The following is a 26,020-nucleotide window of genomic DNA, read 5'->3' on the forward strand; positions in this document are numbered from 1 at the left end:
CTCCTTCGACAAGCAAAACAGAGCTGTAGAAGCAGTGATTTTTAAGCCAGTGTGCATGGATTCTTAGGCTGGATTCACACTTATGCATTTTTAGTGCTTTTTGCATTTTGCAGATTTGCACTACAGAACGTGTTCCATAGGAAACCATGTTAAATAGACTGTGGTGCAAATCTGCAAAATGCAAAAAGCACAAAAAATGCATAAGTGTGAATCCAGCCTTAGACTGTGTCTGACCATGTTTTCTGTAAAATAACGTCTTCTTCCTCAGATCTGTTTTAGTCCTGTATAGTCCCAAGCGGTTTCCATCTAAGCACCAGGCAATCAGCAAAGGAAGCATAAGGTCTGATCTGTTGACTTTAATTCTTATTTCTGCACTGCAGACAGATAATATGAGGGGATCATACTCTCCCTCATTGATTTTTTTAGTTTATAATAGATAAAATACTACAGAGACTCCACAGGTTTCTTCAGAAAACTTGGGCAATACAGATAAATACAAAGTTTCCAACTACAAATACTTGCAAGCTGTACAGCAAACCATACAACAGTCTAAAATAGGGAAGAAAGCCTTGCTTACACAAACTTATAGTTTAAAGTGGGGGGTCAGCAACCTGTAGATCGTGATCTACCAGTAGATTGTGGCCAGGTGACTGGTAGATCGCGGTCTAGGCTTGATGATCCACAATCCCAGAGCATCAAACAGAGTGCAATACAGAGGGACTACTTGTAAAGTTGGAGCTGTAGTAGGGCGCAAGAGCCCCATAAGTCAATGCCTCTTCTGTAGTGTTGGTTCCTGTCCCATGCGGAGTGATACCAACTGCACTCCCATATTTTATCCTGGCTAGCGGTCTCCAGAGTGGTGCCAACAGCAGGAAATAAGAGATAATTAAAGGGCAGTGTGAAGCAATACACTGGGCATAATAGTATAGGGCTACTTTCACACTGATGTGCTGTGGTTTACCCACACTGCGGGTGCAGTAAGTATACCTACAGCTTTCCTGCAGGTTTTCTGTGCTTAGCCATAGACTTCTATTATATGCTGCAGGTTTAGTGTGCCTTCTGAATGCAGGAGCTTTGGTGCACTTTCAGAAAGTGTACCATGGCTGTAGGAAATAGAAATCTATGGCAAAGCGCAGCTAACCCTATAAAGTCACTCCCCCTCTATCCTGGAATGCTGCAAAATCTCACATGCTAGTGGGAGAGCAACATCTCACCAGGCTGGCCAGTGACATAGCAACTCCACAGCAAAAATAAATGAAAAGTGTGGAGTGCATTTGTATTCGGTCCCCCTGAGTCAATACTTTGTAGTACCACTTTTCTCTGCAATTACAGTTGGAAGTCTTTTTGGTGATGTCTCTACCAGCTTCGCACATCTAGAGGGACATTTGTGCCCACTCTTTGCAAAATAGCTCAAGCTCTGTCAAATTGGATGGAGAGCATCTGTGAACAGCAATTTTCAAGTCTTACCACAGATTCTGAATTGGATTTAGATCTAAACCATTCCATTGTAGCTCTGGCTGTATGTTTAGGGTTGTTGTCCTGCTGGAAGGTGAACCTCCGCCCCAGTCTCAAGTCCTTTGCAGGCTCTAACAGAGTTTCTTCTAAGATTGTCCTGTATTTGGCTCCATCTATCTTCCTATTAAATCTGACCAGCTTCCATGTCCCTGCTCAAGAAAAGCCTCACCACAACATGATGCTGTTACCACCTTTCACAATGGGGATGGTGTATTCAGGGTTATGTGCAGGGTTAGTTTTCCACCACACATAGCGTTTTGCTTTTAGGCCAAAAAATAGGATTTTAAAACAGCTTACCTGTAAAATCCTTTTCTTTGAAGTACATCACGGGACACAGAGCCATAGCAGTTACTATGTGGGCTATAGGCCACCTTCAGGTGGACACTGGCACACCCTAAGACAGGAAGTCCACTCCCTATATAACCCCTCCCACTACTGGGAGTACCTCAGTTTTGTAGCAAAGCAATACACGTGTATACCAGAAGAAGGGAGGGACCTCTGTGTTCCGTGATGTACTTCAAAGAAAAGGATTTTACAGGTAAGCCGTTTTAAAAATCCTGTTTTCTTATTGTACATCATGGGACACAGAGCCATAGTAGTTACTATGTGGGAAGTCCCATAGGAATGCCAACTGAAGGGAGGGAGACACAACAAAAGTAGGGCAACCAGAGACTAGAGGACTTATACTGCTGCCTGCAGTACACTGCGCCCAAAGGTGATATCCTCATGACCTGTTACATCAACTTGATAGAATCTGGTAAATGTATGGACTGAAGACCAAGTTGTGGCCTTGCAGATTTGAGCCATGGAGGCTTGGTGATGCACTGCCCAGGAAGTACTAACAGCCCTGGTGGAGTGCACTTTAATATGAAAAGGTGGAAGTTTCCTCTTTAAACCATAAGCTTGAACAATTACTTGACAAATTCATTTAGAGATAATCAAATATGTCTCTTTACAAGAAAGAGCAGCCAACTATGATACCCTTCTTGCTGAAGATATGGCAACCAGAAAAACAAATTTCCTTGCCAAAAGGACCAAGGGAATATGTCGTATTGGCTCAAAAGGCTGTTTCTGTAATGCAGACAGGACTAAATTCAAGTCCCAAGGGTTCAGGGGTGACATAACCAGAGAATTAATCCGCGTTACCCCCTGAATAAAGTTACGAACCAGAGAGTGCGAAGCAAGTGGTCATTAAAATAATACAGATAAGGCCGAAAACTGGCCTTTGATAGTACTCAAGGCCAGTTTCATTTCTAATCCCATCTGTAGAAAGTCAAGGATCCTACCTATGACATATTTCCTGAGGTGTAGTAAATAAATAAAGCGCTAATAGTAAACAAACTAAAAAGTGATGAAATGATCAGTAGAGGTGACCCACTGAAGCAAAAAAAGTGTAAGGAAATAAATAAGTATAGTTCAATAGTTGAATTAGGTTTCAATTAAACCACAATAAAATTATAGTCCCATAGTAAAAAATATATGGTGAGTCCAACGTGAATGGAAAATCTTCAGGTCTGTATTTCATCAGCATAAAAATCTTGAACAGGAAATAGATGCAATACACTTACCAGAGACGGTGGATTCGGATGCCGGTGACACCGAATCAGACAGGCTTAGAGATCCAAGATGGAAGTAATCGTCCCAGGAACCCCGGATCTCAAGGGGAATCCCTCCTCTGTTCCGCCGATCAAGACTGCCAGTCCGGAGAGACAGAGGGGAAAGAAGGAATATCCAAACCTCATAGGAGTCCCGGAAGTGTATAAAGGCTCGAAAAAAATGTATAAAATGCGCCAATGGTGCAGATCAAATTTAACACCAATAACCCAAAACAGTTAAAATAGCGTGATCACGTAAATAAAATCAATTGTAGGGAAGAGTGTAGCTCGCCGACGCATTTCGTCCAATTGGACTTCAACTGGGGCATCAAACTCATCCCCTACAATAATTGAATAATCTGGTCACATGATAAATCGGCTGGTGATAGGGCAGAGAGGAATCAGATGTTTGCCGAAAAGTATGGAATGAGACCCCCCCAACTAATAAAAAGAAGGCCTATGTCTGATAGCCAATAGATCACAAGGTGAACAGATGGTAATAATAATTCCACATGTGAAAAGCCCGCGAAAATTGAAGACATCTATGCCCAATCAAAACTGCCAGGAGTCACACACGTGGAAGGCGTGCTCCTCGGCCCTACAAGGATGTAAACAAAAGGTCACATGACCGCGTCTCTTCCAACGAGGCCATGTGACCACGCGATCTACAAGGATCAAAACAAAGGAACACGTGACCTGTCACCTGACAGTCACATGATCTCATGGAGCCAATGAAAAGGCCCCATAGAACAGCCCGGCCAGAACAATACGCCGGGCGCGTAACATAGCGGTGTTCCGTATGCATGTTATGAGTCCTAGCCAGGGGACACCCGGAAGCTACCGCAGACAATTGCTGCAGCATCCCATGGTGTCACCTGTGTAGGACCCCAAACGGACACATGTCAACACTATAAACAGAAAACCTGGAGTATACATGAAACAGTCTAAAAAAGACAAAGTGAACTGTGTGAACATGGGCTTATGAAGGACAATGATAGTACACTAAAGAATCCTACTTAGGGCACATGTGAAATAGTAATACTACATGTGTGTATGAAAATAAATGATGGAAAAATGTGTGAAGTGAATGAAAAATGAGATGAATAGATAGAAGAATTTCCCTGACTTGTAGAGTAACTACCAAATCTGGGAACTGCAAAATATGCAGATTATCATTAAAGTACACACAAATATGCACACGAGATGTGTGTACCTTAATGGTAAAGTGCAGTGAAATAAAGTGAAAGATAAAATAGGCATAGTGGAAAGACAATCCGCTATGTATAAGGGGGACTACACCTGACTGATAAAGGAATGAATGTCCCACTCAACATTCATCCCATAGGGCGAATAGGTCCGCAGCTCAAATATCCAATAAGTCTCGAGTTTAGAGACACCCCGAACTCAAGATTCACTCCTACAATTAGCAACAAATTTATCGATCACAAGACATTGGGTGCCAGTGGGATCCCAATTATGGTGCGTCAGATAGTGTCGTGGGACTGTATGATTAGTCTTGCCCGCCTGAATGTTGGTGAGGTGCTTGCCTACTCTAACTGAAAAGGTTCTTTTGGTGCGACCCACGTATTGTTTTTTGCAAGGACATGTTATGAGATATCCTACATATTGCGTGGCGCAGGTAGTGAAATGTTTCATAGGGTATGTGCGTTGGGTAACCGTGGATTGAAAGTTCTCAGTTTTTCGTCTACCGCTTGTATTGTGGAAGCATACCCTACATTTCTTGCATGGAAAGAATTTTTAGGTGGATCAATAATATTGGGGGCAATTTGTCCTTGGATGGATCTGGCTCCCCTGAACACAATTCCTGCTTGTTCCGGAAGGACAGGACCCAGGAGTCCATCATTTCGAAGGACCCCCCAATGTTTTTTAATAATGCTCCGGATTTGTCTGGCTTGGACCGAATAGGTGGTGAAGAAAGACTACCTAAATTTATCATTGTTAGTCTTCCTCGAATTGGTGGCTAATAAGGACCGTCTGTCTATAGACGCAATCCTTTTTATTTCAGCATCGAATTCGATGGAAGTATAGCCTTTTTCCATAAACCTGTATTTAAGGGTTTCAGATTGAATAAGTCCACCTCACTGGTGCAGTTACGTCGCAGTCGGAGGAATTGGCTGCGAGGCACGGATTTCAACCACTGTGGATGGATCCTGAGGTGCCAACCCCTGGATTCACACCAGGAGACATATGCCTCCCAGACTCTATAATATATGACTCTGGAGGCCGACTCTGCATACCAAGATCTCCTGGGCCACAAGAATCACTACCTTCCCTTCCTGCTTGATCCTGCGAAGAAGTTGCGGAAGCAACAGAACAGGAGGAAATGCATAAATCAGTGAAAACTGATCCCACAGGAAAATAAAGGCATCTGTTCCGCATGCCAGCGGATCCTTTGTTCTTGACGCAAAGTTGTTGATCTTTTTGTTGAACCTGAACACAAACAGATCCACATCCAGAATTCCCCATCTTTGACATATTGACAGAAAGATGACGGGGTGAAGAGACCATTCTCAGGGGAACAACTGCTGGCGACTCAAGTAGTCCGCCTGCCAATTCTCTATTCCTGGAATGAAGACTGCCGACAGGCAAGGTATGTTGTTTTCTGCCCAAGTTGGTATATGATTCACTTCTTTCTGGGCCGCACTACTTCTCGTGCCCCCTTGGGTGATCCCACTCAGAATACATGAGCTTTTTTTAGCAAAGAATGGATAGGAAAAGCATTAATAGCCTGGGGAGGCTTTAGCGAACCCAAACAAGAAGTGGGTTCATCAACTGACTCAGCTAATGGCAGCATAAATGTGGAGCGGACCAATTCAGTAAGGGATTGTACCATCAACCTTTCAGATTGTGAACCTGATCCTTCTGTATTTGACTCTTCAGAAGAGGAGTCATCAGCCTCTTCCTGGTCCCAAGAGAGAAATTCATCATCTCTCCCCCCTGTTCCTCAATTTGAGGGTCCTGGGAAATGGAAGGGGACCTATCGCGCTTAGTCCCACTCTGGGAAGCGATTAAAGCATCAATCTTTTGCTCCAAACCTAAAATGGTTGAAGGAAAAAACCTCTTCACTAATATAGACAGGGGCTGCAATGATAAGAGCAGCTGCAACACCTGATGGCCCTGATGGCTCACTCTGACCAGCCACTTCAGAACTCTCAGGGGAGGATGCCATCTTTTTTGAGATGGTTCTAGGCTTTTTTGTGGCTGTAGATGTCTTTCTAGAGCCCTTTTTTGAGGTGTTTTTACCCCCCTTCCGACCATAGCCCGATGCACAAAGCAGAGGTACTACCAGAAGGATCACATCCACTGCTTGAGCAATAGTCCAGCCACTGCCATTAATGCTCTGCCCGATGCAAAATAGTCAATGTGTCAATAGGAAATGCCTGTGTCACCAAACCGCTTTCATGCCCCTCTTTGCTCTTGTGTCCCTCTGACAGCTTGCAGCAGCACAAATGGAGCTTCAAAAGCAGATTCCCACGCCAAACATTGGAGGACGCCAACGCCGCACTAAGCCCCGGCCCCTCCGTCGCATTCGGCCCCCCTCCTCCTCCTTTTTTAAAAAGAGTTTTCCCACGCGAGCGCATGCTTCCGATCCGATGGGATCGTCTTGTGAGGGAGAAATGGCGAGGAGGAGACCTGAAAGCCGCCGCCGAGTAGGGGCGGCGAAACGGCATTGCTGATTTTATTTTTTTATTTTTTTAGCCGTCTCCTAACGCTCAGCCTCATGCAGGGTGAGAGTAGAGCCCAGGTGGGGGGTGTCTGGTGAAGAAACCCCCACCAAGACTTACCGGAGGTCTGCCTTCTAGCTAGAAAAAAAGAAGCCTGCTACTCCTGACACAGCGTGATCTCATTGAGGAAGCATGGGAAGGTACGTGCTCCATACAGCCCCCAGTGGTGACACATAGGCATGACAACATTTACTTCTTAAAGGAGACATTTCATAAGAAAATTTCTTATAAAACTCCACTTACCTTTCCCGCCGCAGGGTTTCCTGTGGTAAAACCAACAGACCCAATCTTCACCCTTCACGGTGGGTTCCGTTAACAAACCTTCAGGAACCGGGGACCCTTGGGGAACCCACAATCCTGGACCTGTAATAGCACCCCGCCAGTAAAACTGTATGGCCTTAAAATACCAAAAATACTAGATCCCGGGGTCCAGCTCTCTAAAAAGAGAAGCGTTTACAAGCAAAACCTTGTTTCTTCGGATACGAGGCCTGGGCATTATTCAATTTGGCCTAAAAGACACCTTAAATGGACCTGCTGCATAGCTAGCCCCAGCAAGGATTGCTCCAGTGGAGCTTAGCGCAGCACCGCACATCTTCACTCATGACCAACACCTTAGACACTGGCGAAAAAACTGAGGTACTCCCGGTAGTGGGGGGTTATATAGGGAGTGGACTTCCTGTCTTAGGGTGTGACAGTGTCCATCACCTGAAGGTGGCCTATAACCCACATAGTAACTACTATGGCTCTGTGTCCCGTGATATACGATAAAGTTCAATTTTGGTCTCATCTGACCAGAGCACCTTCTCCAACATGTTTGCTGTGTCCTTCATATGGCTTCTCACGAACTGCAAACAGGACTTCTTATGGCTTTCTTTCAACAATGGCTTTCTTCTTGCCACTCTTCCATAAAAGGCCAGATTTGTGGAGTGCACGACTAATAGTTGTCCTGTGGACAGATTCTCCCACCTGAGCTGTGCATCTCTGCAGCTCCTCCAGAGTTACCATGGGCCTCTTGGCTGCTTTTCCGATTAATGCTCTCCTTACCCGGCCTGTCAGTTTAGGTGGACAGCCATGTCTTGGTAGGTTTGCAGTTGTGCCATACTCTTTCCATTTTCGGATGATGGATTCAGCAGTGCTCTGTGAGATGTTGAAAGCTTGGGATATTTTTTTATAACCTAATCCTGCTTTAACTTCTCCACAATTTTAACCCTGGCTTGTCTGGTGCTTTCCTTGGCCTTTATGATGCTGTTTGCCTACTAAGGTTCTTAAACAAACCTCTGCGAGCTTCATTGAACAGCTGCATTTATACAGAGATTAAATTACACACAGATGGACTCTTACTAATGAGGTGACTTCTGAAGGCAAATAGTTACTCTAGAGAAAATGGTGGAAAAACCTGCGCTCATGAGCAATACATGATAAAAATAAATAAATTCACAAAAAGCAGCTGCAAAAAAAACTTCAAATATCCATGAAGTGGTAAACATGTAAATAAACTTTTGTGCGCTAGCAATAAATAATTAAATAAATAAATAAATGAAGAGTGCCTAGGAGACACAATGTGTGTGTGAATCCCAGCAACAAAATAACAACACCAAGTGCTTCAAATCATTACTTAAAAATCAAACTAAATATTGACATAAACTGAAAACAAGTGATCATACATCAGTCCGTGACTAGATTCAAAGAAGAAAATGGGTAAAAAGAAAAAGAAAAAGTCCACTTGTTATATCTCATCACAGAATCATGAGAAATAATAAGCTGAAGGGATTCTTATCCAATGTATATTGATTGCAGAAAAAGGGGTAATAGATGTGCGCTTACCCCAATCGTTGGACCTTCTCTATGGCAAGGTCATATGAGCTTGCAGATATAACCCTCTGCGGGGACAGAATGTTGTTATCCGGGTCCTGACAGCATGTACCACCAACTCCAGTGAGGTCCGGACGGTCCAACTGCTCCAACATCAGAGGGGGGACTCAAGAGTGGAAGAGTCCAAATTCAAGAGAAAACATAAGGAGAAAAACTCCAATAGTGTAATAATGTTTGAGGTTTTATTACTTAAATAAACCACAGATGTACATTTACGAGATTCCAGTGGAATCTCGTAAATGTACATCTGTGGTTTATTTAAGTAATAAAACCTCAAACATTATTACACTATTGGAGTTTTTCTCCTTATGTTTTCTCTTGAATTTGGACTCTTCCACTCTTGAGTCCCCCCTCTGATGTTGGAGCAGTTGGACCGTCCGGACCTCACTGGAGTTGGTGGTACATGCTGTCAGGACCCGGATAACAACATTCTGTCCCCGCAGAGGGTTATATCTGCAAGCTCATATGACCTTGCCATAGAGAAGGTCCAACGATTGGGGTAAGCGCACATCTATTACCCCTTTTTCTGCAATCAATATACATTGGATAAGAATCCCTTCAGCTTATTATTTCTCATGATTCTGTGATGAGATATAACAAGTGGACTTTTTCTTTTTCTTTTTACCCATTTTCTTCTTTGAATCTAGTCACGGACTGATGTATGATCACTTGTTTTCAGTTTATGTCAATATTTAGTTTGATTTTTAAGTAATGATTTGAAGCACTTGGTGTTGTTATTTTGTTGCTGGGATTCACACACACATTGTGTCTCCTAGGCACTCTTCATTTATTTATTTATTTAATTATTTATTGCTAGCGCACAAAAGTTTATTTACAAATAGTTACACTAGATTTTAGTTAGGGGTATCAAAATACAGGGGGCTGAATACAAATGCACACCACACGTTTCACATAATTTTTTGTAAAAAAAAATGAAAACCATTGATCATTTTCATTCCAATTCACAATTATGTGTCACTTTGTGTTGGTCTATTATATAAAATCCCACTAAAATACATGTACGGCTTTGGTTGTAACATGACAAAATGTAGACAATTTTTAAGGGGTATGAATACTTTTTCAAGGCACTGTAGAGCTTTAAATCAGGTGTGACAAGGGGATGTGGTGCTCAGTGACCTCTGACTTCTCCCATGTTGTTCAGGTAGATCTCCACCTCTTTAAGGGTGCCTATGCCTGGTTTAGAGAAATAAAAGGTTCAAAACAAGGAAATAGTAAGCTACAGTATGTATTGTTAGTGTTTGTCTTTTCATGTAGTGGAGGGGAAAGTAGGGCTGAATCATTATATAGCAGGGGTCCCCAACCCCCGTACCGGTACTGGTCCATGGCCTGTAGATAAGCAGGCCGCCGCCGCACAGCAGGAGGCCATGTCATTAAGCAGCCTGTGTCTATTCTCCCAGGTCTGCAGTAGCTGCAAAGCAGTACAGAGCAGAGACTTTTCACATCATGTTAACAAGCAGATGATTACCCGCTTGTTAACATGATATGTTTGGCAACTTCCACCCTTCGTCCTGATCTGCAGCTCCTTCTGCCCCCTGCCCTGCTGATAGGATGACATAGGCAGCCAGACAGGAGACCAGGGAGAATAGACACAGGCTGATAACTGCCTCTGCCCTGCATAAGGAGAGACTGTGCAAGGGAGGTAGAGATTGGAAGGGGAGCTGAAGGGGGAGGCAGAGAGGAAAGGGGAAGCCATGACTGCAAGGGGCACTGTGATGGAGGGGCCATGACTGTGAGGGGCACTGATGGGGGGGTGACAGCAAGCGGCACTGTAATGGTGGGGTAGGGGAGCTTGGGGTTGATGGAGGCACTGTGATGAAAACGGGACTGCACTGTAATAATTACAGTGCAATCTCCTTTATATCACAGTATCCCTTTACAGTACAGTCTCCTTGCATGGGGGGGGGGACTGCAAGAGGCATTGTAATGGGGGAGGGAGGCATGACTGCAAGGGGCACTGTGATGGGGGGGGGCATGACTGCAAGGGACACTGAGATGGGGGGTGACAAGGGGCACAGTCATGGGGGGGAAACATGACTGCAAGGGGCACTGAAATGGGGGTGTGCTCTGATTGCTAGTTGCACTGAGATATTAATGGACTGCACTGTAATCATTCCAGTGCCCCTTTACAGTGCAGTCCCCTTGGGACAATTTTAAAGGGGGAACTGTGATGTAAAGGGAGTCTGTGAACACTAATATAAAGGGAGGGTTGTAAGACTCCGTGAAGCCCCCCCCCCCCCCCCCCCCAACAGTCCCTGAAAAAATTGGCTGCACCAAAAGCAGTCCCTGGTGCCAAAAAGGTTGGGGACCGCTGCTATATAGTATAGAATATAGTAGGTTTTCTGAAGAGGTGATTGAACATTTCAAGAACTGGGGAGTGCCAAACGATGTATTGAAGTGAACTTCAGAAAAGTAGAGAGGCTTGTACTAAACAACAAGTTGTGTTCGGCCTTATCCTGCCTGCGGCAACAATCCAGCAGCAACAGCATCACGTGAAGGCTATTTTCTTTTTGCTGTGGAATTGCTATGTCACTGGCCAGCCTAGCGAGTTGTCGCTCTCTCGCTAGCATGTGAGATTTTGCAGCATTCCAGGATAGAGAGGGAGTGGGGCAAATGGAAGACTCGTCTGTGATTCTGCCTCTGGCAATGTGTCACCAGCAGCATAATTACCTGTCTAGCATGGCCTTTAGTCTCTGTGGCTGAATATGACAAAAAATATTAACACAGATAATGCTACTACCAAAAAATCATATGCATTTGAAAATAAGCATTAGTTATCTGTAATACCTAGATTTATAACGTGAGCATCAGAGAAGCAGCAACCAGGATTAGCTCCACCAACAATAACTATTTGTCCTTTTCCACTGTCTTCATATGCAGGTAAATACATACATGTCTGACCAACCCGTGGACTTGGAGCAGTTCCACCAGGTTCAAAAGCATACCTACAAGACAAAGTAACTATGTTAAAAATAGCACAGGCAGGTGCAAAAAACTAGTTGCTGGCAAAAACAGTCAGACAAACTGTGCAGTAACAAGAAACAATAAATTGCCATGCTATGTATGATGGTAAGAATACATGTGATGAGAAGAAAACATTTTGTTTTAACCAAAGATGACAGTGAAATACAAATGATCAATCTAGTTCAAAAACAAATAGACACATACAGTATCTCACAAAAGTAATTACACCACTCACATTTTTGTAAATATTTTATTATATCTTTTCATGTGACAACATTGAAGAAATAAAACTTTGCTACAATCTAAAGTAGTGAGTCTACAGCTTGTATAACAGTGTAAATGTGCTGTCCCCTCAAAATAACTGTCAGAAACCATGAATCAGACCGAGATAGAAGTGCAGTAAAAAATCACACTAGCATAATAATAATAATAATAATAATAATAATAATAAAAGGTAAACAGCAAACATAGTCAAACCATAGCCAGAGTTCGGTAACTGGAACGGATAGTCAGACAAGCCAGGACGTCAGGGACCAGCGTACTTCATGACAAAACCAGGAAATCAGGAAAACGGAGAATTGGCATAGTGGAGCAGCAAGCAGGATAAGGAACCAGAGGGGACGTCAGCCAAGCAATTTTTTTAACAGGTACACAGGAGAGAGTCTCTGATATGTTGACCAGGCGAAGGCAGAGAGGATCTGAACTGAGCAACTTAAGTAACCAGCAGGACTAACGCACAGGATATCATCACCAGGTGAGTCACTGTGGAAAGATTAGAGCTGGCAATTAACCAACAGCTGAGCGGACTGCACTGAGAAGGAAAGGCTAAGCCCAGCCCTGACAGTACACCCTTCTCAATGACCCCTGCCCCTGGGAGGACCACCAGGTTTGAGGGGAAAACATCTATGGAAAGCACAGAGGAGGACAGGGACATGTACATCCGAGGATGAGACCCAAGAGTGTTTCTCCGGACCGTACCCTTTCCAATGAACCAGGTACTGTATGCACCCACAAAACCTACGGGAGTCAACAATGGACTGTACTTCATACTCCTCATGGTTCTCAACCTGTACTGGGTAAGGACGTGGCACCAAGGTGGTGAAGCGGTTGCAGACCAAAAGGTTTTAATAATATTTAATAAGGAGGTATGAAATACATTTAAGATACGCATATTCGAAGGAAGGTCTAAAGCGTAAGCCATTGGGTTAATCCTGCGGAGAATACGGAAAGGCCCAATAAACCAAGGTGCCAACTTCAGTGAGGAAACACGGAGTCGGAGGTTGCGAGATGACAGCCAGACCCTGTCCCCAACCAGGTAGGAAGGTGCAAGCAGGCATCTGCGGTCAGCATGGAGTCTGTACCCATCATTGGCATGTCTCAAAGCCTCCTGGACTTGTGCCCAAGTGGAACGAAGAACACAGAGATGCTCCTCTAACGCAGGAGTGCTCTGCGGAACAAATGAGTCAGCAACATGGAAGGTTGGAAAACCATAGTTCGCCATAAAAACAGGGACAATTGGGAAGCAGAATTCAAGGCACTGTTGTGAGAAAACTCAGCCGAAGGCAAGAGGTCTGACCAGTTGTGATGGTCAGAAATATAGCAACGTAGAAACTGCTCCAAGGACTGGTTGGCTCGTTCTGTGGCCCCATTAGGCACAGGCAGGCATCTGCGGTCAGCATGGAGTCTGAACCTATCATTAGCATATCGCAAAGCTTCCTGGACTTGTGCCTAAGTGGAACGAAGACCACGGAGATGCTCCTCTAATGCAGGAATACTCTTCGGAACAAATGAGTCAGGCAACATGGAAGGTTGGAAACCATAGTTCGCCATAAACGGGGACAATCGGGAAGCAGAATTCGAGGAACAGTTGTGAGCAAACTCTGCCCATGGTAAGAGGTCTGACCAGTTGTTATGGTCAGAAATATAGCAACGTAGGAATTGCTCCAAGGACTGATTGGCTCATTCTGTGGCCCCATTAGAGTGTGGGTGATACGCAAAGAAAGCAAGCTGAATTCCCAACTGTGCACAAAATGCTCGTCAGAACCGGGACACAAACTGACTACCCTTGTCTGGGACGATCACATTGGGTAGCCCATGTAAGCGAAAGATCTCCCAAGCAAAAATGGAAGACAGTTCCTTAGATGTGCGCAACTTCTTAAGTGGAATGCAATGAGACATTTTCGAGAACTGATCAACCACCATAAGGATTACTGTGTTGCCTTGAGAGTTGGGTAACTCCACAATGAAATCCATGGACAGGTGGGTCCAAGGCCTCTCTCCATTGGGTATTGACTGTAGGAGGCCCACTGGATGATGTCATGGTCTCTTACCCTGAGCACACACGGAACAAGCAGCTACGAAGGCGGCTACATCAGCACATAGACTAGGCCACCAGAATTGTTGAGAAATTGCCCAAAAAAGTTGATTCTTCCCTGGGTGACGAGCAGCCTTGGGAGGATGTCAAGTCTGGAGCACCGTAGTACGAAGACTCTCAGGGACAAAGCAGCGGTCACAAGGTTTCTCAGGAGGAGCATGGATCTGAGCAGCAAGAACCTTGTCACCCAAAGGAGAAGTGAGACTGGTGTGAACCTTAGCCAAAATACGATGAGGAGGAATCACTGGAACAGGGACCGATTCGAACTTGGAGGTGGAGGAAAATTGTTGCGACAAAGCATCAGCCCTTACATTCTTAGTACCAGGTGAGAATGAGATGTAATTGAAGCTTGACAAGAAAAGAGACAAGAATGTGAGATTCTTATGGTCAGTCAGAATGAGAACCGGCACAGCAGTACCCTTCAAGGAGATTCCTCCATTCTTTATGGGCTAAAATGATCGCTAACAACTCTCTGTCCCTAATCTCGTAATTGCAATACCGCAGGTGAAAATTTCTTGGAAAAGTAGCCACACAGATGCATAGCGCACTCAGAGGTAGAACGTTGAGACAGAAGGGTGCCAACTCCAGTCTCAGAAGCACCAACCTCAAGGATAAAGGGTAACGTAGGATCAGGATGTGCCAACACAGGAGCAGAAACAAAGGCAGCCTTGAGACTCTCAAAGGCCTTAACGGAGTCCGGAGACCAACTCTGTGGGTTACTGTCCTTTCTGGTCATATCAGTCAGGGGTTTGACCAGGGATGAGAAGATACGAATAAACTTCAGATAATAATAATTGGCAAAGCCAAGAAAACGTTGCAGAGGACGTATACCCACGGGTCAGGGCCACTGTCGGTATGTAGAAAGTTTCTCTGGGTCCATCAAAAACCAGCAGTGGAAATTACATAACCCAGGAGTTTAACCTGTTCGCGATGGAACTCGCACTTTACAATAGAGATTGTTTTCTCTCAGCTTCTGAAGCACACGACAGACATCTGTTTGGTGGCTCTTTAGGGGCTTGGAAAATATGAGAATATTGTCGAGATAAACCACCACACACAGTTGCAACAAATCTCGGAGGGCATCTTTTGATAAATTCCTGGAAAACTGCTGGGGCATTGTAAAGGCCAAATGGCATTATGAGGTACTCATAATAGCCTGTTCTGGTATTAAACTTAGTTTTCCATTCGTTGCCCTCCTTAATCCTCATGAGATTGTATGCCCCTCTCAAATCAAGCTTTGTGAAAACCGTTGCTCCCTTGAGGCGGTCAAATAACTCCGTAATCAACGGAATTGGATAAGCATTCTTGATCGTTAAACGATTGAGACCCCTATGATCAATACAAGGTCTCAGTTCACCACTCTTCTTCACAAAGAAAAAAACAGCACCAGCAGGAGACTAGGATTTGCGGATGAATCCTTGAGAAAGTGCGTCGCAACATACTCCTCCATGGCCTTGTCCTCCGAGACTGACAATAGGTAAACCCGGTCACGAGGGGGTAAGGCACCAGGTTGAAGGTCAATTGTGCAATAATATGACCGGTGTGGAGGCAAACTACCTGCTTGACCTTTTTTAAAGACATCGCTAAAGTCGCGGTACTCGTGAAGAGGTGCACAGGACTTTAGTCATCTTCTGAAAACATGCCTTGCTGCATTGTGGTGACCAGGAAAGAACCTCAGCACAAAGCCAAATTAAAAGAGGGGTTGTGCCTCTGTAACTAAGGATAACCAATAACTACCAAAAACTTAGGAGAGTAAATGACTTGGAATTGGATCTCATGGTGAAGAGCGACTATGGCCATGGGTCACATGGGCAGGCTGTAGAGGTCTCCCTTCAAGAGCCTCAATGGCAAGAGGATTGGAATGAAGCTGCAGCGGAATCAAGTGCTTAGATACAAAGGCAGCATCAATGAACAGGCCTACAGCCCCAGTCGATTAGAGCCAGTATCTTGACAGATGACTCAGACCAAGAAAGGATAACCGGGACCAGGGGCTTATCCTTCTGGACAACTGGGGACGAAACAATGCCAGCTAAGGTCTGTCTGCTACAGGACCTCAAGGCATTCCCAGGAAGGCTAGGACAAGACTTCAAAATGTGACCAGCCTGGCCACAATAAAGGCACAATCTCTCCCTCCTCCTAAAGGTTCTCTCATCCACAGAGAGACGTGTGAAGCCCAAGTGCATGGGTTCACCCACACTGACCGACTCAGTACCAGGAGGCTTCCGCAAGTGCTCCTTAGAAGAGAGTCTTTCTGTGAGTCTGTAGTCTATGAGGTAGGCAAATGTGATCAACTTCTCCAACTCCTGTGGGTATATCTCTGGGCTGCTATCTCATCTTTGATGGTATCCGAGAGACCATGAGAAAAAGCAGACACGAGGACCTCATTGTTCCAAGCAACCTCTGCTGCCAGAGTACGGAATTTAATGGCGTAATCGGCAATAGTTCTCGTACACTGCTTGATGGACATAAGGCACTTGGCAGCAGAAGTGCAGCATGCGGGAACGTCAAATACCCTTTTAAACAAAGCCACAAACTCCGGGTTACTCAGGACAACGGGTTTTTGCATCTCCCATAGAGAGTTTGCCCAGGCTAAAGCTCTCTCTCAGAAAGCAAAGATATCACGAAACCTAGTTTGCTTCTGTCCATGGGAAACGCCTGGGCCAGTATCTCAACGTATATCTCAACCTGGTTGAGAAACCTTCTGCATTGGACTGAATCACCCTCAAATCGCCGGGGAAGTGGAGCGGAACCAGGCATACCTCTTAAAGAGGTAATACTTAAGGCGGCTACCTGCACAGGGACTGGAGCAGAGCAGCCACAGTGGGAGGTTCCAGGTGAGCCATGCTATTCAGGAGTGTCTGTAAAGCCTTGGCAAACTGATCCATGCAGTGATCCTGCTCATCCAATCTGGAAAAAATATTACCAACAAGTGAATTGACTGCGTCTTCTGAATTCATGGCCTTCGCCTACTGTTAGAAACCATGAATCAGACCGAGACAGAAGTGCAGTAAAAATCACACTAGTTTAATAATAATAATAATTAAAGGTAAACAGCAAATGTAGTCAAAACATAACCAGAGTTCGGTAACCGGAACGCATAGTCAGACAAGCCAGGACGTCAGGGATCAGCGTACTTCAGGACAAGCCAGGAAATCAGGAAACCAGAGAATCAGCGTTTTGGAACAGCAAGCAGGATCAGGAACCAGAAGGGAAGTCAGCCAAGCAAGTCTTTATCAGGTATACAGGAGAGATTCTCTGATATGTTGACCAGGTGAAGGCAGAGAGGATCTGAACTGAGCAGCTTAAGTAGCCAGCAGGACTGACAAGCAGGATATCATCACCAGGTGAGTCACTGTGGAAAGATTAGAGCTGGCAATTAACCGACAGCTGAGCGGACTGCAATGAGAAGGAAGGGCTGAGCCCAGCCCTGACAATAACTCACACAGCCATAGTCTAAACCACTGGCAACAAAAGTGAGTACACCCCTAAGTGAAAATGTCCAAATTGGGCCCAATTAACCATTTTCCCTCCCCAGTGTCATGTCACTCATTAGTGTTACAAGGTCTCCAGTGTGAATGGGGAGCAGGTGTGTTAAATTTGGTGTTATTGCTCTCACTCTCTTATACTGGTCACTGGAAATTCAACATGGCACCTCATGGCAAAGAACTCTCTGAGGATCTGAAAAAAAGAATTGTTGCTCTACATAAAGATGGTCTAGGCTATAGGAAGATTGCCAAGACCCTGAAACTGAGCTGCAGCACGATGGCCAAAACCACACAGTGGATTAACAGGACAGGTTCCACTCAGAACAGGCCTCACTATGGTCAACCAAAGAAGTTGAGTGCACAAGCTCAGCATCATATCCAGAGGTTGTGTTTGGGACATAAACGTATGAGTGCTACCAGCATTGCTGCAGAGGTTGAGGGGGTGGGGGGTCAGCCTGTCAGTGCTCAGACCATACGCCACACACTGCATCAAATTTGTCTGCATGGCTGTCGTCCCAGAAGGAAGCCTCTTCTAAAGATGATGCACAAGTAAGCCCGCAAACAGTTTGCTGAAGACAAGCAGACTAAAGACATGGATTACTGGAACCATGTCATTGTGGTCCGATGAGACCAAGATAAATGTATTTGGCTCAGATGATGTCAAGCGTGTGTGGCGGCAACCAGGTGAGGAGTACAAAGACAAGTGTATGAAAAATTGCACTATACCAAAGAGAGGGCACAGTGCCAAGTGCCACACAAAAGGAGCCCAGAGAAATAATACCATAAATTTGTATATAATTATATAAATACTTTTTTTCCAAGTACTCGCGGATACCGATTACTGATACTTTTTTTTAATGTCATGTGACAGTAGCACTGATGGGCACTCATAGATGACGCTGATATGCAGCACTAACTGATGGGCACTGATAGGTGGCAATGACTGATGGGCAGTGATCTGCAGCACTGATGGCTGGCACTGACTGATAGACACTGATATGCTGGCTCTGATAGGTGGCCTTCATGGGAACTGATAGGTGCAACTGATGGGCAGGCAGTGGCAATGAAATGATGAGAGAGACAATTAATAACAGTCAAACTTTCTCTAGTATACAAGTGCTGCAACGCCCATCTTGGTACCCCCAGCACTCGGCCTTCGTAAACTAGCAGTTAGAAGGCAGCAGCGGATATCTTGTTACACCCAGCCCATATAGTTAGTGAACTAAATGGGCTGAGTGTAACAAGATGTCTGCTGCCGCCTTGTGACTACAGGCTTAATGCGGCAGAGTGCAAGGTGTACCAAGATAGGCGTTGCGCTGTTCAATCTCCGACGGAGACCAGGGCTATCACTTCCGTTAACGAATGTGACTGCCCGGGTCACCGATTCTGACGGCTGCGAGTGCGACCCGCACCCCTGCCAGCTTACATTTTGCTGCTGACAGCCCAGGACTCGCGCTCAACTGCCAGGACTCGCTCCCAGCTCCGCCCACTGACTTCTGGGAGCCGCCTCTTCATACAAAAGGTATCGGGTCAGGCATCGGGAGCATTTGTCTGAGTACAAGTACTTGGGCAAATACTTGGTATCGGCACCGATACCGATACTAGTATCGGTGCAACCCTAAAAATGAGTATGACCAAATACCATTAAAAAAAATGACAGAAATCCTACACCTAACATCATATAGACAATGCTGGGAACAAAGACAGACACACACGAAAACATGAAACAGAGCATAAGACAACACCCAAGCAAAACAATATATATACCACCAGAGCACTATGATTGAGTGTAATTTGAGGTGGCTGTACGACCAGCCAGGCAGTTCTATCAGTAGAAATACAAATAACGGCCGTTGCAAAAATGAAAAAAGGAGAATCCAAAAAATGACACCAATCCGTTGCTGGAAAGGATACCGCTATTGTGGAACAATCTTGGGGATGGGGGGGGGGGGCAAAGGACAGGAGTGAACAGCTGCATATACGCAGGTGCTGTAGACTCCACTCAATTATAAATGGCCATGGACCAGCCAAACCTGCTATAGCCTGTCAATCTTGCTAGGGAGGGAAAGTGGTGGATAATAGTTCCCAGGTGGCTATGTAGTAGTCAGGATGGAATGGATGCAGTAGTTTAATAAGCAAAGGTAGTACATGAATATATGACTCACTGTCAGCAGAGAGTTGTAGGGGCAGCGCTATGCAGCACAGCTGAAACAGCTAATCGGAGCTCCCATGTTCTCTCCTAGTGGCTGACTTGCCAATCACATACCTCCTGTAAGAGAACTGTCAGGATGCGCCCAGCACGCACACGTGAGCATGCGCACATTCACGGGCATCGGCAGATTTCCTTGCACAGGAACACACATCTGACCACAATTGGCACCTGACAGCCTATTTAAGGGTTGCTCTGATTTCTGACAGGTGCTGCTTGATCTTCAGCTGTGTCCTGAGCTTCTGAAACCCTGTTTGTTTGACTTGACTTCCTGTTGCTGAAACCCTGGCCTTCCTGACACTGTTTGTGGACTCTGATTACTCTGATTACTGGTTCATGATCCTGGCTTCCTGTTTGACCTTGCTCCTGTTTATACCTTGGTACCTCGCTGCCCGCCCGTTACTGAACCCGGCTTACCTGATGACCTCGCTCCTGTCTCCTGTTTGGCTCCACGCTGTTTCCGAGTACCTGTGCTGGCCATCCATCCTCTCAGCTGTGCTGGTTCCAGCTCTTCACCAGAAACCCTGCCTGCACTTCCCAGTCTGCAACACTTCCGGCAAGTTCTGCACGCAGCATTCACAGGCACTCGTGTTCCTCCTGATCCTTGCCACCATCTGTTCCATCTCCAGTGGGGCTTGGATTGGAGATACAAGAGAGGCTGACCTCGTCATTTCAGACTCCTACCAGGTACGTGACAGTATCAAGCAGCCTCAAATGGAGTCTGAAAGGGAGGCCTCTCCACCAGAGGACATTTACAGATCTATTTCTGTGCTATCCAATATTGTGCAGAAGTTACAAGAAAATCTGAGTCGCATGGAAGAGCGATTTTCCCACTTTGAGAATGTCGCATTGGCCTGTGCTCCGCTTTTGGTCTCTGATTCATATACCCAAACAGAGCCCAGCTTGTTCCATGAGGTTGCTTCCGCTCCTGAACCCAGGGTGCCTATGCCTGAGCGAGTTTCGCACATTCCGGAATTCCTGCAAACTATATTTCTCCCTGTTACCCCGGACCTTCATGTCTGAAAACATCAAGGTGGGGTTTATCATTACGTTACTATTGGATGAACCACTTTCCTGGGCTCATCATCTCCGGGAACAACATGACCCTGTCCTGACAACTACGGATTCTTTCTTCTCATCCATGGCTCAGCTTTATGCAGGCCCCTTCTACCAGCAGACTGCCGAATTCATGCTTGGCAAATTACAGCAAGGTCCAAGGCTGCTGAGGAATATGTAACTGACTTCCGTGTATGGAGTGCAGATACCCAATGGAATCATTCTGCACTTCGCCACCAGTTCCGACTAGGACTGTCTGACACCTTAAAGGATGAGCTTGCCAGAGTGGGAGTTCCAGCATCCCTGGAAGGCCTGATCGATCTAACCATTCAGATCGATCGGCGATTACGTGAAAGGCAATCCGAAAGGTCCAAAGAAACCCTTTCTGTGGCTTCAAGGTCTGACATTCCTGCATCCTCATCCATTGCATCCCCCAGCAGGAGGGAACTGCATAAGACTCCTCATAGAAGTTTTCGAAGACCACCCCTTTCTCCTGATGAACGCCTTCATCGATTACAGGACAATCTGTGTCTTTATTGCGGGGAGGCGGGTCACTTTATACAGACTTGCCCGGCAAAGACCCGCAGATCTTTCTCCCGTCAGCCTCACATGATGCATCTCTCAGGGAGGTACCAGTCTCATGTCTCTCTTTCCATTGTGCTCCAGTTTTCTGAAAAGACTGTTCCTGTACTTGCAATCATAGACTCTGGGGCCTGTAGTTGTTTTATGGACTCTGCATTTGCTTCTCTCCACCAGCTGCCTGTATGTGCCAAGAAGCAGGAATTCCATGTTCATCTGGCTGACGGTTCCGGCATTAAATCAGGCCCAGTTACCCAAGAGACTTTACCTATTTCCTGCCGTACTTCTTCCGGCCACCATGAATTCCTCCGTTTGGATATCATAGCTTCTCCCATGTTCCCGGTCATCCTTGGCATTCCATGGTTGAAGGCACATAATCCTCACATTAACTGGCTTACCGGAGACATCTCCTTCTCCTCTGACTACTGCCAAATTCACTGCTTACCTGAAAAGACTTTCAATACCACACCCCTCCTGGGTATCCTCCCTGACCATGAAACCTCTAATCTGGTCCCTGCTGCCTACCACGAGTATCTGGATGTATTTAACAAGAAAGGAGCGGACACTCTTCCTCCCCATAGAACATATGATTGTCCTATTGAACTTTTACCAGGGGCCGAGATCCCATTTGGGCGAATTTATCCTCTCTCTGAGCCTGAACTAGAAGCCCTGCGGATTTATATAGATGAAAGCCTTGAAAAACAGTTCATCCGGCCCTCCACTTCACCAGCAGGGGCCGGTATTTTCTTCGTGGAAAAGAAAGACCATACCCTTAGGCCCTGTGTGGACTATCGTGACCTTAACAGGGTCACTGTTAAAAACCGGTACCCTCTGCCTCTGATCCCTGAACTTTTTCAAAGGCTGCGTGGGGCACGAGTGTTCTCCAAATTGGATCTGAGAGGTGCTTATAATCTTGTCAGAATCAGGGAGGGAGATGAATGGAAGTCGGCCTTCCGAACACGCTTCGGGCATTTTGAATATCAAGACATGCCATTCGGACTCTGCAACGCCCCTGCCACATTCCAACATCTGGTTAATGACGTTTTTCGGGACTTCCTTGATTTATTCGTCATCGTGTATCTGGATAACATCCTTATATTCTCTGAAACTCTAGAATTCCATAGGACTCATGTAAAGAAAGTACTGGGTCGACTGAGGGAACACCGCCTTTACGCAAAGGCTGAGAAATGTGACTTTGAAAAACCAACCATACATTTCCTGGGATTTGTCATCTCTGCTGACGGTATCTCCATGGACCCACAGAAAGTCACTTCCGTCCTGGAATGGCCTGCCCCTGTCGACAGGAAAGCTGTTCAGAGATTTGTGGGATTCGCCAACTTTTACAGAAAATTTATCAAGAACTTTTCTGGCATCATCACTCCCATCACTCAGTTAACAAAGCAGCATGTTCCTTTCCGATGGACCCCCGAAGCTCAAACAGCTTTTGAACAGTTAAAAACTTTATTCACATCAGCTCCTATCTTGAAACATCCTGATCCATCTTTAGCCTACGTTTTAGAGGTGGATGCCTCTGAGAGTGCACTGGGTGCTATTTTGTCTCAACGCCAAGGTCCCAAATCATTGCTCCATCCTGTGGCCTTTTTCTCTAAGAAATTAAATCCTTCTGAAAGGAACTATGATGTTGGAGACCGAGAATTGCTGGCTATCAAGGCTGCGCTTGAAGAATGGCGCTACCTCCTGGAAGGAGCAGCTCACCCCATCCTCATCTTCACGGACCATAAAAATCTTGAATACTTGAGGACGGCTAGACGACTAAGACCCCGGCAGGCAAGGTGGGCACTTTTCTTCTCTCGTTTTATGTTCCATATAACTTATCGTCCTGGCTCAAAGAATAGTAAACCGGATGCCTTATCCCGCATGTTCAGCGACCCAGTGGTATCCTCAGAACCTGATACTATTCTACCAGCCAAAAATTTTTTGCTTCTTCAGGCGGATTTGATGTCTCAGATAAAAGCAGATGTGATAAACCAACCACCTTCCAAAGATCTGGCTCTTCAATTGAGGGATGGTATGTACTTTCATAAGGAGCAAATCTTTATCCCTGAGCAATTCAGAGTTGCTGTCCTGAGGCGATGTCATGACCACCCATTAGCGGGCCACTTTGGAATTCGCAAAACGGCCGATCTGATCTCTCGTACATTCTGGTGGCCAGACTTGATGCAAGACTGCAAAAGATATGTTAACTCTTGTGTGACATGCCTTCGGAATAAGACGGACAGAGCCAAAACTTGGGGCCTACTTGAGCCACTCCCTGTACCTGAGAAAACATGGAGCATGATCTCCATGGATTTCATCGTGGAACTCCCCCCATCCGAAAACTTCACCACCGTGTTTGTTGTGGTGGATCGCCTGACCAAGATGGCCCATTTTGTACCCTTACAAGGAACTCCTTCGGCCACAGAGACCGCCTCAGCTTTCATCAAGGAGATTGTAAGATTACATGGTGTCCCTGATAGCATCATCTCTGATCGTGGGGTGCAGTTTACGTCTAGATTTTGGAGGGCATTATGCCAAGCACTGAACATTGAACTCCGCCTCTCCACAGCCTACCATCCACAAACTAATGGACAAACTGAAAGAACCAATCAAACCCTCGAGCAGTACTTACGGTGTTTTTCCTCTTTTGCACAAGATGACTGGCTATCACTTCTCCCACTGGCAGAATTTTCATACAATAATTCCATCCACTCTGCAACCAAGCAATCACCCTTTTTTGCCAATTATGGGTACCACCCCTCTTTCTTACCTGAGCTGGCCATTGAATCATCTGTACCTGCTGTACAAAACAGATTAAACTTCCTCAGTACTAATAACCAATTACTGCAAGATACAATCTCCAAGACTCAAGCAAGCAATAAAAAGTTCTTCGACAAGAAGAAGAGAGGTAATCTGAACCTTAAACCTGGAGACAAGGTCTGGCTTTCCACAACAAACTTGAAACTGAGCTGTCCTTCAAGAAAACTTGGCCCAAAATTTTTGGGACCCTTCCCAGTCAAGAGGAAAATTAATGCAGTAGCATTCGAGTTGGTGTTACCCAAGAATCTAAAGATCCACCCTGTATTCCATGTCTCTTTGTTGAAACCAGCTGTACCAAATCCATTTCCAGATCGGGTTTCTGAAATTCCTCCTCCACTGCTCATCGAAGGGAATGAGGAATTTGAGGTGGAAGCCGTGTTGGACTGTAGAAGAAGGCATAACCAAACACAGTTCCTCATTAAATGGAAAGGCTATGGGTCGGAAGAAAATTCCTGGGAACCAGCTTCAGATGTGCATGCTCCCAAACTAGTGCAAGCCTTTTTTCAACGCCACCCAGAGAAAAGACACTTAAAGGGCATCCGGAGGCTGCCCTTAAGGGGGGGGCAATGTAAGAGAACTGTCAGGATGCGCCCAGCACGCACACGGCAGTTCTATCAGTAGAAATACAAATAACGGCCGTTGCAAAAATGAAAAAAGGAGAATCCAAAAAATGACACCAATCCGTTGCTGGAAAGGATACCGCTATTGTGGAACAATCTTGGGGATGGGGGGGGGGGGGCAAAGGACAGGAGTGAACAGCTGCATATACGCAGGTGCTCTAGACTCCACTCAATTATAAATGGCCATGGACCAGCCAAACCTGCTATAGCCTGTCAATCTTGCTAGGGAGGGAAAGTGGTGGATAATAGTTCCCAGGTGGCTATGTAGTAGTCAGGATGGAATGGATGCAGTAGTTTAATAAGCAAAGGTAGTACATGAATATATGACTCACTGTCAGCAGAGAGTTGTAGGGGCAGCGCTATGCAGCACAGCTGAAACAGCTAATCGGAGCTCCCATGTTCTCTCCTAGTGGCTGACTTGCCAATCACATACCTCCTGTAAGAGAACTGTCAGGATGCGCCCAGCACGCACACGTGCGCATGCGCGCATTCACGGGCATCGGCAGATTTCCTTGCACAGAAACACACATCTGACCACAATTGGCACCTGACAGCCTATTTAAGGGTTGCTCTGATTTCTGACAGGTGCTGCTTGATCTTCAGCTGTGTCCTGAGCTTCTGAAACCCTGTTTGTTTGACTTGACTTCCTGTTGCTGAAACCCTGGCCTTCCTGACACTGTTTGTGGACTCTGATTACTGGTTCATGATCCTGGCTTCCTGTTTGACCTTGCTCCTGTTTATACCTTGGTACCTCGCTGCCCGCCCGTTACTGAACCCGGCTTACCTGATGACCTCGCTCCTGTCTCCGGTTTGGCTCCACGCTGTTTCCGAGTACCTGTGCTGGCCATCCATCCTCTCAGCTGTGCTGGTTCCAGCTCTTCACCAGAAACCCTGCCTGCACTTCCCAGTCTGCAACACTTCCGGCAAGTTCTGCACGCAGCATTCACAGGCACTCGTGTTCCTCCTGATCCTTGCCACCATCTGTTCCATCTCCAGTGGGGCTTGGATTGGAGATACAAGAGAGGCTGACCTCGTCATTTCAGACTCCTACCAGGTACGTGACACCTCCAGAGACAATTCACTCACAGAGTACAAAGACAAGTGTGTCGTGCCTACAGTCAAGCATGGTGGTGGGAGTGTCATGTCTGGGGCTGCATGAGTTCTTCCGGC

General features: G+C 45.8%; 1 protein-coding gene across 1 annotated transcript in view; it reads right to left on the reverse strand.

The window, feature by feature from the left end:
* RABEPK (Rab9 effector protein with kelch motifs) overlaps positions 1-26,020 on the reverse strand; it is a gene marked incomplete in the record, with an annotated part of 524,880 nt that overhangs the window by 365,632 nt on the left and 133,228 nt on the right. Inside the window, 1 exon segment of the mRNA XM_073600345.1 lies at positions 11,534-11,691. Coding sequence (XP_073456446.1) covers positions 11,534-11,691 — 158 coding nt within the window.

This window comes from Aquarana catesbeiana, linkage group LG09 (assembly GCF_042186555.1).
Source record: "Aquarana catesbeiana isolate 2022-GZ linkage group LG09, ASM4218655v1, whole genome shotgun sequence".
Lineage (NCBI taxonomy): Eukaryota > Metazoa > Chordata > Amphibia > Anura > Ranidae > Aquarana > Aquarana catesbeiana.